The sequence below is a fragment of the Crinia signifera genome, chromosome 5 (assembly GCF_055691185.1).
Source record: "Crinia signifera chromosome 5, ASM5569118v1, whole genome shotgun sequence".
Lineage (NCBI taxonomy): Eukaryota > Metazoa > Chordata > Amphibia > Anura > Myobatrachidae > Crinia > Crinia signifera.
Genome location: NC_139221.1, coordinates 55663689 through 55679524, shown reverse-complemented (window position 1 = coordinate 55679524; position 15836 = coordinate 55663689). Strand labels below are relative to the sequence as shown.

Genomic DNA, 15836 nt, shown 5'->3' with positions numbered 1-15836 from the left:
ATACATAGGCCGGGTTTGTCGGGGCAAGTGTCACACTGGAAAATAGTTTGCTTTCTTATTCCCTTTTTATAGCAAACTTTGCACCTTTTTTGTGTCCTGCCCTTTTTTCCAGTGGAGGGGATTTCATCAGGAAAATGCTGCCCTGGTACAATACGGGGACCAGTACTAGAAGTACTGGGGCCCTCTGCCTGCTGGTTCCCAAATATTAGGCCCTTTATGACTTCCTCTTGAAAGTGCATAAATGTCCCCCTCTGGCCGGTAGAACGGAATAGCACGTAAGCGTTATACAGTGCCATCTGGATGATATACACGGCCACCTTCTTGTACCAGATTTTTGTTTTCCGCAGGGCACTGTACGGCTTCAGTACCTGATCTGAAAGATCAACTCCGCCCATGTACCTATTGTAATCCAGGATACAATTAGGTTTGGAGGTGTGGGTACTGGTACCTCGTACAGGGATGGAGGTGGTACTGTCTCCGTGAATTGTTGTCAGTATAAGGACATCCCTCTTGTCCTTATATTTGACCAACAACATATTTTCGGTGCATATTCCCCTGCTTTCACCCCTTCTCATTACTTGGGCAATGTGCGTTTTTGGGAGGCCTCTTTGGTTCTTGCGCACAGTACCGCAAGCTGCTGTACCTCTTGAACCAAGGGCCTTAAACAGGGGGATGCTGGTGTAAAAGTTATCCACATAGAGGTGATAACCTTTATCCAGGAAGGGGTGCACTAAATCCCAGACAATTTTCCTACTAACACCTACGAGGGAGGGGGGGCATTCTGGCGGTTCAATTCTTGAATCCTTCCCTTCATAAACCCTAAACCTGTGGGTGTACCCTGAGGTGCTTTCACACAGTTTATACATTTTTATGCCATACCTTGCCCTCTTACTGGGAAGGTACTGGCGGAATTTAACCCTTCCTTTAAAATGTATAAGGGACTCGTCGATACAAATAAATTTTTCAGGGATGTACACCTCTTCAAATTTGGCACTGAAATGATCAATGACCGGCCTGACTTTGAATAGCCGGTCAAAGGTGGGATCATCTCTGGGTGGGCACTGTGCATTATCGGTGTAATGTATAAATTTAAGAATTGTCTCAAATCGAGTCCGGGTCATGGCCATACGGTAAAATGGAGTACTGTACAGAACATCTGTACTCCAATATTGCCTAATTTCTGGCTTTTTTACTATGCCCATATGAAACACCAGACCCCAAAACGTCATCATCTCTACTGCATCTACAGGGGTCCACCTAGCAAATGATGACGTGGGGTTTTGAGCAATAAACTGCTGGGCATATAAATTAGTTTGGTCCACCATTAAATTTATAAAATCATCAGAGAAAAATAATTTGAAAAAGTCAATTTCTCTGAGACCTGTGGAATCAAATTGGATTCCTGGCATGGCCAAAAACTCAGGAACCTGGGGCTCAAAATTGTCTGGTGGTGGGGTCCATACGAGATCAATTATTGGGGGGGGGGGTCTCAGCTGCTCTACGGGGGCGTCTTTGAGGGGGTCCCTCATCACCAGAGGAGGAAGAGGAGCTTAAGGCAAATCCTTCAAATTCCCCGCTTGCATCACTGGCTGTGTCAGAGTCAGAAGCAAGCATGGCATATGCCTCCTCCACTGAATACATTCTCCTGGATGACTGGGAGGACATTTGGGAGGACATTTGGGAGGACATTTGGGATGCCATTTTTATTTTTGTGTTACTGGTAGTGAAATGTTTCAACACGTGTATAGTGTAGGGGGGGGGTACAAACTTTATTTCAATCCGGGGGGTATGTAGTGTGTATGTAGTGCAGAAAAAAAAAAATACTTTATACCAATAAAAAAAAAAAAAATGAAGGGGTTAAAAATAAAAAATTGAAGGGGTTAAAAAAAAAAAAAAAAGGTCCTGCGCCAAAAATTGAGCACAGATGTTGGTCAGTAACGTCTGTCACTGAACAGCGCTCAAAGGCAACAGGAATTTGATCAAAAAAAAAAAAAAAAATAGATCAACCCTGTGCCGAAAAAGATGATCAGTGATGTACGTCACTGATCAGCGCACAGCGGCCACAGGACACCCACAAAATCACAGTGTGTGTAAAAAAAAAATTAAAAAAAGACCCCACAGCACACACACAAAAAAAAAGGTGATCAGTGATGCGACACTGATTACCAGTGAGGTGCAGCAGGTGCACAACCTTTGGTGCAACTGACAGGTATATATAAAAAAAAAAAAACCTCTGTACCCCCAAAAAAGTTGCTGATCACCTCAGATATAGTGATCAGCACAAAAGGCGGGGGCAGCAGACACAAAATTTAGCACTCTCTATCACTCTCTCTCTCTATCTCTCTATCTCTCACTATCTATCACTCTATGACACTGCAGCAGCAGCACTGACAGGTATATCTATATATAAAAAAAAACCTGCGCCCCCAAAAAGTTGCTGATCAGTTAATTTATACTGATCAGCACAAAAGGAGGGGGCAGCAGTCAGTTATATAAAAAATATATAGCACAATCTGTCACTATCTCTCTCTCTCTATCTCTCTCTATCTCTCTATAACTATCACACTGCAGCAGCACAAAATATAGCACTCTGTCACTAGGCCTCTCTATCTATCTCTCTCTCTCTATCTCTCTCTCTCTATCTATAACTATATCACACTGCAGCAGCACAAAATATAGCACTCTCTGACACTATCTCTCTCTCTATCTCTCTCTATCTCTCTCTATCTCTCTCTATCTCTCTCTATCTCTCTCTCTATCTATCTCTCTATCTAGCTAGTACACTGCAGCAGCACAATTTCACAGGAAGGCACAAGTAGCAACAGGATCCAGGAAGCAGTGATGAAGCAGCGATCAGGTAAGTATGGAGCAAGTTTGGAGCAAGGTTCTGGTCAGTATGGCGGCAGGGGGGTACGGTGACCGCACTGCACGCTATTCCAGACCGGAATGGCGTCTGCAGTGCAGTCACCGTTAGTTTAAATCCCCCTCCTTGGCTGTGATTGGTCCGTCGGTCCGACGGACCAATCACGGCCTTTGGGGGCGGGCGGGGTGAGGTGGGGTGACACCAGTGTCACCCTTACACCCCGCGGTGATTGGTGCTGTACTTTACAGCACCAATCACCTCTGATCCCGTGTCACCGGCGAACGTTATTCGCCGGTGACACAGGAAAACGCTGTGAATGGCTGTTCACACTGAACAGCCAATCACAGCGATCGCCGACGGGGGGGCGGCATCGCAGCCCCCCCTGGGCATGCACGGACATGTCTGCTGTCAGGGACAGCAGACATGTTGAAACTGTCACCGCGTCTATAGACGCGGTGACAGTTTAAATCCATGACGTACATTTACGCCATGTGTCGGGAAGTGCTTCCCGACCATGACGTAAATGTACGTCAAATGTCGGGAAGGGGTTAAAGGTCGACATGGGTTTAGGTCGACAGTCATTAGGTCGACATGAGTTTTTTACTGTTTTTTTGAGCCGACGTGCTGACAGGCGGTATTTCATGCCCTACCATCCACTAGGGCGTGGTGGGAGAATAAAAAAGTGTGCCGAGCGTAGCGAGGCACCGTGCCCCAAGCATTGCGAGCGAAACGAACGATGCGAGGGGCTGCGGTTCAACTCCGACTGTGACGACATTCGGGTAAAAAAAAAGAAAAAGTGAAAAACTCATGTCGACCTAAAGTCATGTCGACCTTGACCCATGTCGACCTTTAACCCTGTCGACCTTCCGTGGTCGACCTAAAGTCATGTCGACCTTGACCCATGTCGACCTTGACCCATGTCGACCTTGACCCATGTCGACCTTGACCCATGTCGACCTTCCGTGGTCGACCTAAAGCCATGCCGACCTTGACCCAGGTCGACCTTTAACCCCGTCGACCTTGGCCCAAGTCGACCTTCTGTGGTCAATCTAATGGCTGTCGACCTAAGTGTGGTCTAACAGATGTACCGTAACCACTGAAACTGGTGCCCAAATAGCACTTTTACCATTTAAAATCGGGATTGCCGCTTTGGGTGACCAAACCCTGACTACCTGGTGCACAATAATTAAAGAGCACTCAAAACAACTGAATTACAACATCGAAGACCCATTAATTATCACAGCCTTGAGAAAAAAGTATAAATTTCCCCATTGCATGCTTTGTATATAAATATTCAGAAAGTATATAATAAATGAATCCAAATCAGAAAACAATAAAACTTCCCATGTTCTCATTTCAAAACCCCCAAAAAACAGCAAACACCTTTTTTTTCACATTAGAGCCTTCGCTGCCATCCTATAAAATAAAATAATAAAACTGCTCCTCACCTCTATGGGAGGGAACTCAAGTGATGTGCCACTAGATTGTGCCTGACAGAGCAATTACAATGTTGCTCCATTCGAGCACACACAGCCGCTGGCACTGACATTACTGTTACGCGGTTCCATTATTTTGATGGGCCACTAACTAGTACTATTGAACAGAACTGCATCACATCTATATACTACAATCAACATATATATCACATGCAATGTCAGGGTTCCAAAGTAGTCTTCCTATAAGGAAGGTTCTCTCACATTGAACACGCTAAGAAAGTTGACTTAATAAATGGGTGACAGGTGGAGCAAAGAGATTTTTTAAATATAAATAAAAGGTCAACTCAAATAAAAGAAAATAAATAACAGCTCCTGTAATCAAATATCTAAAAAAAAAGACAAAAAAAATTATATTATATTCCCTTCACATATAAAATATACAGTCAGGTCCATAAATATTGGGACATTATTTATTTACAGTTTCTTATATAGCGCAGCATATTCCGTTGCGCTTTACAATTGGAAACAGTGATTAAACAAACTGGGTAGTAACAAACCGACACAGAGGTAGGAGGGCCCTGCTCGCAAGCTTACACTCTATAGGGATAATAGGAGGGATACATAAGGATAGAATTCCATAGCATGGCCGTCCCATCAGATTACTAGACAGTCCTGATGGGATGCAATTAGATCTGCATGCTACTGGAGGCTGTGTGGGTGTCCTGGGTATGATCGGCTTGCCTGAAGAGGTGAGTTTTCAGGGAACGCTTGAAAGTTTGGAGGCTAGAGGAGAATCTTATACCCCTTTTACACCACCGCAAAAACCTGGGTCATCGGCGGGTCAGAGGCAGTGTAAATGGCTAGGACTTGGGTAGAGGGCGGTGTAAACGGGTATGAATGGGGGACGTCTAACCTGCCGACCGCCGAGTCCGCAGGTTGGGTGGGGGGCACACACTCTGCAGACAGCAGCAGAGGAGGTGAATTGATGCCCGTGTGTGGTATGCATACCAGGTAGGGAAGCCCTTTTCTGATGTATCCCTTACACCAGTGCAAATACTAAATGCATATGGCTGTAGCGGTAAGCAAAGAATCAATGAACAGCAGAGGTTTCGCTTGGACATGCACAAAACCCCACATTGGCTAAATGTATAATCACAGAAGGTAGAAAATCAGGCTGCTGCCCACACCTACAGCATGCGAGTCAGATGATTCTGGGTCTGTATGGGAACACTTCTGTATTATATTATTTGGATTGTAACTTTTTTTACATGAAGCAACTTGTATTTTAATTCACCTTATTTGTCTCAGAATCATCAAACTGTCGCTCAAGAACTTCGGATGACAACTTAAATCTTCCCTTTTCCATGCAAACAGCTACAGCCTACACAAAGAAAAGTGAGAGAGTGACAAAAATACCCAGCGGTTCATTCACACAAGCACAGACATTACTTAGGCTGGGTACATAGCTGCTGATGGGACTAGGGATGCCAATCCTGGGGCTGCGCAGTGTGACCTCTGACATCAGATCACACTGCGCATAGCCGCACAAGGGTCAGGAGCAGCGTCTGCACTGGTCTCTCAGCACTGCCCAGTATTAGATTTGCGCATGCCAATCACAGAACTCAAATCCTGGCGTTTTTAGGGCCAAATTTCAAGATCCCGCTGATCCCTATATGGGTCTCTACATGTAGCAAGTGCATACACACTTGCAGTTTGCGGCCACGCTGCATTCTGCATCCCTGATTCAAGGGCTATAAAAATTATGGAAATGTTCTTGTTTTAACAATAAAATGCAGCACCTATGAAAATAAACCATAACTATATTTGCTTGTCTACTACAGGAATCTCAAACCACCTCTTTACTAGTTCCAGACCACATTTATAGCAAGAGAAATTCCATATCAGCTTAAGCCAGTGGTTCCCAAATTGTGTGCCGTGGCTCCCAGGGGTGCCCTTGGTCGGCGATTTAGGACCAAATCAAATTTAGGGTTAATTATTTAGGGGCAAAACCAGTGCTGATGGCTGCCATTCATAAAATGTGTACAAAACCCAATCGCCTTAATGTTATATTTATTCAGCTTTTTTTTTTTTTTTTTGGGCCTGGGGTGCCTTGAAAGAATTCTGATACTTTAGTAGCATGGTTTTGCCCATCAGAGAAAGATTCTGAAATCTTTACTGAATAACCCCCACTGTTCAGAACCCCTGAGGACTGGAGACGGGAAACACTGCCCTGCCCTAGAATACAAACTTCATTGTGTGCACAGAGACAGCTTACAGCAGGGCTCGACAAATACCAGGAGCCAGCTTGCAATGGCGACCAGGTTTTTATGCAGTAAGCTGAATCTGGTCGTGGGCAGGTCAGCAGCAACGCGGGAAGTGGTGCTTATCCCCCCATCTCCTCCTCCTAACGGACCAGCGGCAGCGTTTCCTGACACGACCTGGACAACTGGAGTGGTGGGCTGCATTATATGTCCTTTAATTTTATTTCAGGTGGGCACTCACCTGAATTTTCACCAATGTTTCTATTTCTTCCTGAAGACTTCTTAGATTGTCTTCCTCTTCCTCAAATTCATGTAATACTATTACAGCAGTTTCTAGAGGTGTAAGCTTCTCATCAGTTTCAAACTGGACATCTGGGGGAAAAAAGAAAAGAAAAACAGAGGAATATAATATTCATAGAATGTATAGAGGAACATATTGACATGTAGAGCTGCTTTGATAACTTGATGGAAAAAGAATAATAACTACAATTTATTTTACACTCTGTTGAGGTTTCTTACCAGGAATATCTAATGTGCACTACAAAGCATCTTGATTAATGGTCTACCTGGAACCATCTTTACAAAGTATAACTGCACCTTAAACATTGCTCTATAATTGTACTGTGCAAAGATGTAAACATCAATTCAAAGTCTAACCGTTTATTACCACATAATATTATCAACATTCACTTGTATAATGCTAACATATTCCTGTTCACTTTACAAATAAAATTAAAAAAACAAGACTTGCTATTAGCAGAGAGGCAAAGCGTGTATTCAATATGTGCCGAATTTTCAGACAGTCCCCTTCATTGAAAATACGTAAAATCGCTCAGAAAATAGCTTAATATCATCCAGTGTGTGGGGCCCATTTCACACGTGAGAGGTTGTTACCTTGAACCATTCCTGTATGTTGCAGTTCTGTTTATGGCAGTGGTTCCCAAACTATTTTATCAAAGACCCCTGAGAGATTTTAAATGATCCACAGGTAGAAGTGAATTAAAGAACTTGTGATTTTTTTGATGAGACAGGGAAAATGCAATCTGTTAGAGGTTATTGAGCACAGTGCTTGGTAACCACTGGTTTATTGCCTTGTACATTTATATTTTTCAACTAAATAAGCCTTTATATCTTTTACCTCAAATTCTGCTTGTTTAAGCTTCATTTAGAACTCAGAAGCAGCGTTTCCACTTGCCATTATCCCTCTGAAAACCAAATGAAAAAATGGGAAGATACATTTTGCTGACTCCTGCCTATTGATACGGAGTCTGACACTCAGCGTCACCAACTCATTCACCTGTGTATTAGTGTTAGCGGCAGAGTCTGCACCACCTAAGTGCCCACAGCAACCAAGTTGGAATAGTCCTGCTGATCCATACTTATTCCAGCAAACATATCTGCTTCCACATCAAACACTGCCATTTAGGAAAAAAGGTCTGGCAACCCAAAACTGCTTTTGCACTGGGCCTTTACCATGTTGAAATGAGAATTTAAAAAAATTGTAAATTACAAAATTAGACATGCTGCCAAATTACTGGACAGCCCCAATACCTGTATTGAATTCTCCTCACTGCTACAGGTGATGCCATCCACCTTCATTCCACAAATCCCAATATTAGATAGGAGAACTCAGTGTTTGGAAGGGACATCCTGGGAAAGGTTGAAGTCTCATTAATGTGACAATCACATTTTACCTTTGGTGAGGGGTGTGATAAAGATACAAGCAGAATTTGGACAATGACTTATAATAATTTTGAACGCTATATGTAACAATATAGTATGTAAAGTTAGGAAATATTCGTTCAGTACTTTGTTTAAACCAAGAGTGTTTCACCAATTACCAGTATTTGTTTCTATGTCTGGCTTCATTAGGCCAAAATTACAGAAGAATTTGGAAACACAAAATTACAGCCAAGGGTGTTCTCAGTTTTGTGCAATCTAAAGGCCCCCATCTACTAGTGCGAAAAGGCCACTTTTCATCAGGTATTGAGCTTCCGGAACAAGGGATCGGATGAAAAGTGGCCAAACCGCACGTCATTTTCCTCTGACTCTGATCCGAGGCACATTCCCGTCGCAGCTGCCATGAATATTTATCATATCCCGAAGCCATGAATGGGATCGCATTCGATACATCATATGTAAAAAGGACCTCATACACATTGAATGCGGTCCAGTTGAATGCATTAGGGCACAGAATACAGTGTTCCTTCTAGGAACTGGGTAGGGTGGTGCTGAAAAAGCAGCATAAAGGGGGCCCCACCAAAGTCACTGCCGGGGAAGCGCCAGGCATCTACGGCGGTGCTGGGCTTCCCTGTGCTTCCGGCAGGTACAGGCAGCAGGTAGCGGGAACAATAGAATAGCTGTCATTGGAATGAATTAAAAAAGGGGTATGGATCATTGGGTATACAGCAACTAGGTAGACAAGCATTAGGTTGACACCACTAGGTCGACATGGGGTTTTTCTCTTTTTTTGACCCAAATGTCAACATAGTCGACATGGACGCTGAAACTTAGCACCGCGTCCCCTCGAAAGGCACGCTGCGCATGCTTCAGGCACACTATTTTATTCTTCCACCACGCCCTAGTAAATGGTAGGGCATGAAATACCGCCTGTCGTCACAAAAAAAAAAAGTGAAAACCCCATGATGTCAACCTTTTGATTTCCCACCTTCCCCATGTTGACCTAATGACCCTGTTGACCTTCCTGCATGTAGACCTAGTGACAGTATACCTTAAAAAGTTCTTGGGCACTTAGCCCTGCAGCTAAATCTCAAAAAAAGAAATGAATTGCCCCTTAAGCAACCAGCAGCAGTGAGAGGTGAAGTCATTCCATACTGATAACCCAGTGTCGTGTGTGTAAGAATAAATGAGTCCATTAGTTTACAGTTCTAAAAAGACAGTGCACAGCATTAGTGAGAACGGACATAGCTGTTGGCATGTGAAAACATATACATACTTGTTCAAAGTAACCACATACATGCAATAAACTTCTTAAAAACATATCATTTGATTTATTATTTTGTAACTGTTACCTAGATGTTTTCCTTCTGCAACACGTGTAAGGAACTGTGCGATTAATACAGCTTTCATGTTCTCTGAGCTCAGTGTAGGCATCACATCAAGAAGTACTGTAAAAAAAAAAAAATACATTAATTGAATGGGGCCAATGCAACACCATCGAATGTTTACTGTTCGATGGCAGCAAACACTGGAAAGCTGCCATGGAATGGTAAACACACTACCATCAGAACATTAATGGTTAAGAACCATCGCGATGTGATGTCCATCCCTAATGTTATCCATAAGATCACATCTCTGCTCTAGAATGTCTGCTGTCAGCAATTGGAGATTCTCCACAAATATGAATGAGACAGGTTTACAGTGCTTTTAAGGTTCACAGACACTGCATGGGGTGACACAGGAACTGGGACCATATGTGAAGTTATTAAAGTGAGGACAATGACATGTAAATCCTATTAATAACGATCAGACGGCCCTGTTCAGCTCATGTAATGACATGCATCTGAGGGGACTAGTCACCACCTTCTGTTACCTAGACTTATTATTTCCTCTAGAACACTAGAAGCAGTTGAATGAACGGATCTTGAGGGCAAGAAAAATAAACTGTAGTACTACTTTTGCAGCATGCCATATATTATTAGAATAATAATAATAAATATGATGTATCCTTTAAGTCCATTGCATAAACGTTGCATTGTTCAAATTAATATAAGCAGGGGTGCAATGACGTCACCAGGGGGTGGGTGCCCCAGTTACCATGGCATACTCCGCAGCTAACAGTAACCACTCATTAACCTTTCACCATCCTAAAACAACATTACCGCTGACTGCAGTGCTGAGGAGTTAAGATATAGTTCCGGCCTGAGGACTACTTTACCTTCCATTGCCTTACACGTCCGATGGAAATCCTCCGCCCGGTCATCCTCAGTAAAGTAATGACACAAGCTGGCAAACAAGTAGTCTACCACCCAGGCTGTGGCAACACCAGCCACCTGGTCGAATGGAGGCGCTTCTCCATCCGCGCGGTCCGCCATGTAGCCACTTCAAAACCAGCTGTTCTTGGGGTCAGACACTGGCTTACGGATACGAACGACCGTACACAACTGATAGCCTGATACAGTACGCATGCGCAGTCTGTGCCGGGATTCGCGCCGCTACAGTTCAAAAACCGAGCCAGCATGAGGGCGCGCGCGCGCACGCACGCACGCACGTACGTACGTACGTACGTACGTACGTACGTATGTATGTACAGGACGCTGCGCGTTGGCAGCAGATTTAGAGCAGCAGAAGCCGTAGAGAATAGAATAGATGGGCAAAACGGGTCACTAACGAGAGGTGGGATCCAGCAGACCATTAAGCGAAAAGATCCGGATCTTTTGCGTGGGACATCTGTTCGCTTTGAAAGAACCCCCTTTCAGACAGGCCCCCCCCCCCCCCCCCCCCCAAAAATTTGGCTCACGCCTTCGGTGCGCACCCTGTCCCGCCACCAGGGTCCCAGATGTTGGGAGGTATGATCAAACACGAATGAAAACACGGTTGAACAGACATGTACAATTCCATAGACCAGGGGTGGGGAACCTTTTTTCTACCGAGGGCCATTTGGAAAATTTTAAAACCCTTCGGGGGCCATATAAAAATTATCAATTATCGGCATATAAGCGTGGGCATTATACACAGGGCAGCGGCATATACATGTGGGCATTATACACAGGGCAGCGGCATATACATGTGGGCATTATACACAGGGCAGCGGCATATACATGTGGGCATTATAAACACTGGCAGCGGCATATACAGTACATGTGGGCATTATACACACTGGCAGCGGCATATACATGTGGGCATTATACACACTGGCAGCGGCATTTACATGTGGGCATTATACACAGGGCACCGGCATATACATGTGTGCATAATACACAAGGGCAGCGGCATATACATGTGGGCATTATACACAAGGGCAGCGGCATATACATGTGGGCATTATACACAGGGCACAGGCATATACATGTGGGCATTATACACAGGGCACCGGCATATACATGTGTGCATAATACACAAGGGCAGCGGCATATACATGTGGGCATAATACACACTGGCAGCGGCATATACATGAGGGCATTATACACACTGGCAGCGGAATATACATGTGGGCATTATACACAGGGCACAGGCATATACATGTGGGCATTATACACACTGACAGCGGCATATACATGTGGGCATTATACACACTGGCAGCGGCATATACATGTGGGCATTATACACAGGGCACCGGCATATACATGTGGGCATAATACACAAGGGCAGCGGCATATACATGTGGGCATTATACACAGGGCACCGGCATATACATGTGGGCATAATACACAAGGGCAGCGGCATATACATGTGGGCATTATACACACTGGCAGCGGAATATACATGTGGGCATTATACACAGGGCACCGGCATATACATGTGGGCATTATACACACTGGCAGCGGCATATACATGTGGGCATTATACACAGGGCACCGGCATATACATGTGGGCATAATACACAAGGGCAGCGGCATATACATGTGGGCATTATACACAGGGCACCGGCATATACATGTGGGCATTATACACACTGGCAGCGGCATATACATGTGGGCATTATACACAGGGCACCGGCATATACATGTGGGCATAATACACAAGGGCAGCGGCATATACATGTGGGCATTATACACACGGGCAGCGGCATATACTTGTGGGCATTATACACACGGGCAGCGACATAAAAAGTGACAGTGTGGAGGAAGGGGGGCTGTCACTCCCAAACAGGTTAATGTGATTATGTCTGATTATGAGAATCAGACATAATCACATTAACCTGTTTGGGGGTGAATCCAGGGGTAAATGACAACCCCTGGATGTGTCAGTCACTGCCTGGGAAGGGAGGGTGATTATCGCCCTATATTACAGCCGCCCGCCCGCCAATACTACAGAAGTATCATCCGCCCGCCGGCTGCCTACATTTCATATCAGCCGCCCGCCCGCTGTATCAGCCGCCCGCCCGCCTATATTAACAGCCGCCCGCCCTCCTATATTAACAGCCGCCCGCCCTCCTATATTACATACCAGGCGCCGGGGATGGCTGCTGCTGCTGCTGCCGCCGGGGAGATGTGTAGAAGACGCGCCCTCCAATCACAGTGGCTGTGGAGGGGATGCGCCGGCAGTGATTGGCGGGCGCGTCTTCTGCACATCTCCTCGGCGGCAGCAGCAGCAGCCATCCCCGGCGGCTGGTATGAAATGTAGGCAGCCGGCGGGCGGATGATACTTCTGTAGTATTGGCGGGCGGGCGGCTGTAATATAGGCAGGCGGGCGGGCCGGACAAACTGGGTGCGGGGGCCGTATCCGGCCCGCGGGCCGGAGGTTCCCCACCCCTGCCATAGACCATCGGCCAAACTCGGCAGGACTTTTCAAAGGCAGCATGACAACATAGCAACCGATACAGATGCAAAAGGTCATGAAAAAGGAATGGTATCTCAGCAGAACTGGTATAAAAATTAGGGACGGTCATGCCAATAGTGCAACTGGCCATAGAAAGTGGCATACTATGCAATGGATGTTTTTACCTATTGAAGGTCATCCATTTTCTTTGGTTGCCCCCCCCCCCCCCCCTACCACTCCTATACGCTCCTACCCCCACCCAGTGCTCAGATCCTCACCTCCCCTGCGCCACTGGTTCCTGCCGCCTCTCACCGCTGCCGATCCTCCCCGTCACCGCTGGGGAAGTTTGGGGCCACTTAGGAGTGCTTGGGTGTTTAGGTGCCCGAATACTTGAATGCCAGAGCACATGAACACCTGTGCTCTCCAGAGCTGCCCCGAGTGGCCCCAACTTCACAGAGCAGCTGCAAACAGCCAGAGGCTTCTGTAGCAGCCCCAGGTGAGCAGGGGCTTCTGCAGAAGCCAGCGGCTGCCCCTTCTGTGGTGAGTATTTCTGGGGCAGGCCAAATCTGACCTGGTAGGTTTGTCCTACTCCAGAAAAACCCACCACTCAAGGGGTTAATACAGTGTGCAAGAAAAGGATGTGCGACTTTTGTACCTTTGCAGGTCAGTCAGAATGACCTCCTATGTGTGCAGCTCCGATTCTCCGCATGCCTCCATATATGCCAGCCAGGTTCCCCTCATGCCCCCATATATGCCAGCCAGGTTCTCCTCATGTCTCCTTTATACATGATGTATCAGAGCCCCCTCATGCCGTTATACATCTGCCAGGATCACCTTCATGCTCTTATACTGTATGTCTGTGCAGAGCACCCTCATTCCCCAGTATGTCAGCTACATATATTCATCTCACGCTACTACATGACTTTCCAGAGCCCCCTCTTTATCTAATATGTTTGCCCAGAGCCCCTTTTTTCCTTAGGTCTGCCTAGTGCCCCTCATGCCATGTCTGTCTAGAGCCTCCATACCTTTGGCTTCACCATCAAACCCAAAGTTGTGTAAGGCTGGTTTCACACACTCCGGCTCCTGCCGGACGGCGAAAACCCGCACGGCCAGGGAGCCGTGCCGCACACAGTAGATTATCATGGAGGGGATGGCCACAGCCGTCCCGTGTGAATGGACACAATAGTGTCCATTCACAACTAATGTGTGCGGCACGGCTCCCTGGCCGTGCGGGATTTCACCGTCCGGCAGGAGCCGGAGTGTGTGAAACCGGCCTAAAGGGGGACTATGTAAAAACCGGACCCGGACTAGTCTCAGGACCACCGGACAGGACATCAAAATCTGCAGTCCGGGGGGTGTCCTGTCCGGGGGGGTGTCTTGTCCCGGGGGGGTCCCTGTTATAGCTATCACCAGGGACATGGGGGAGGGGAGATTACAGCCTCCCCGTGTGGTCCGGACCGTCCGTTTTTTGCTACATGCCGGGACCATACAGGGAGACTTTATTCTTCCCCTCCTCCTCTACCTGGTGACAGGCAGCCCCTCCGGACAGGACACCCCCCGGACCGGACCCTACAAGCTACAAAATGCAGAGTTTGATGTCCGGTCCGGGGGTTTTATCCTGGTCCGGTTTTCACCCATACCCGTGAAAAGGCTTTTCTCCACTGTTCCATGGCTCGTGTAATGCAGTACACCCACTCCCAAGTGTAATGCAGTACACCCACACCCAAGTGCGATGCAGTACACCCACACACTGGCTCCACTGCTCATGGCTGGAAGAAACACACAGAGGAGGCAAGCTACAGGAGCCAGCTCCCTCTCCCACATTACCTGCTGTTGACATCTGGGACTGGGTGTAGACTGAGCCTAGCTGTATTCCCAGGAATATTCCACCATTGGTGGTGATATGCTTTTTATATGTTATATGGTGTGAGTGCAATGAGAGACCAATAAATTGTTATTTTATTCTGACAATATTGCATTACCACTGCGATTTCTTTATCCTGTAAATAGGATTAAGGACCTAAAGGGTATATCTGAAAATCCCACTGTGAACAAATGTAAGATTTATGGTGTGATATTCTCTTTGATTGGCCTCCTAATTGTAAGGCACATAAGCGCTAACTTGACACCATTCCAAGTTTTACTGTGTTGTTTATAAAAAAAAAAATTACATTTAATGTCCCGACACTATTTTTATGGATGTGTGCAATTTGTGCTAGGTCTATTTGAAGTAACTTTTTAAACATAGAAACATAGAAACATAGAATTTGACGGCAGATAAGAACCACTTGGCCCATCTAGTCTGCCCATTTTTTTAAACATTTTTTATTACATGACTGATTCCTATATATGCTGATATAATGTAAGGTGGGGTGATTCTGGTTGTCTCGGCATGCTGCAAAGCTCCAGGGCTCGCAAATATAAATGGAGACTGACTTATATTTGCGGGCTTCCGGCTGAAGACAGGGAGGGTGGCTAGCGTCATGTGACGTCAGCCGCCCACCCCGGCACCCCACGTCACGCTGCAATTTACATGAGAGCGCCCAGCGTTTGCATGAAACCCTGGGCACTCCCATGTACGAGCACCCCACCCCCCCCCCCCAGTGCGAGCGCCACACTAACAGTGCAGGTCGGCAGGGCGCTCGCACAGAAGTCCTGCACATGCGCATATGACAATATGCGCATGCGCCAAACTTCACCATCGGCCTCCCGCGCGAACGCACGTGGGACCTTTGGTAGCCAGAATCAGGGCCTGGTCAGCAAATAGCACAAACCCTCGCAAGAGGTTTTGAATTGCATAGGTGCATTTTAACAATCCAACAGACTGGTGGCTAG

The 15836-nt window shown here is 46.3% G+C and overlaps 1 protein-coding gene across 2 annotated transcripts in view; it reads right to left on the bottom strand.

Moving 5' to 3' along the window:
* Window positions 1–10772, bottom strand: part of TERF1 (telomeric repeat binding factor 1) — a 43294-nt gene extending 32522 nt beyond the window's left edge. Inside the window, exons 1-4 of one of the 2 annotated variants that reach the window (XM_083187252.1) lie at window positions 10459–10772; window positions 9593–9688; window positions 6802–6932; window positions 5594–5680 (exon numbers count right to left, since the gene is read on the bottom strand). In XM_083187252.1, coding sequence (XP_083043378.1) covers window positions 5594–5680; window positions 6802–6932; window positions 9593–9688; window positions 10459–10615 — 471 coding nt within the window. In that variant the 5' untranslated portion in view covers window positions 10616–10772. The remainder of the gene's footprint in view (window positions 1–5593; window positions 5681–6801; window positions 6933–9592; window positions 9689–10458) is intronic. The other variant, XM_083187251.1, reaches the window with a different exon arrangement.
* Between the last annotated feature and the right edge of the window lie 5064 nt (window positions 10773–15836).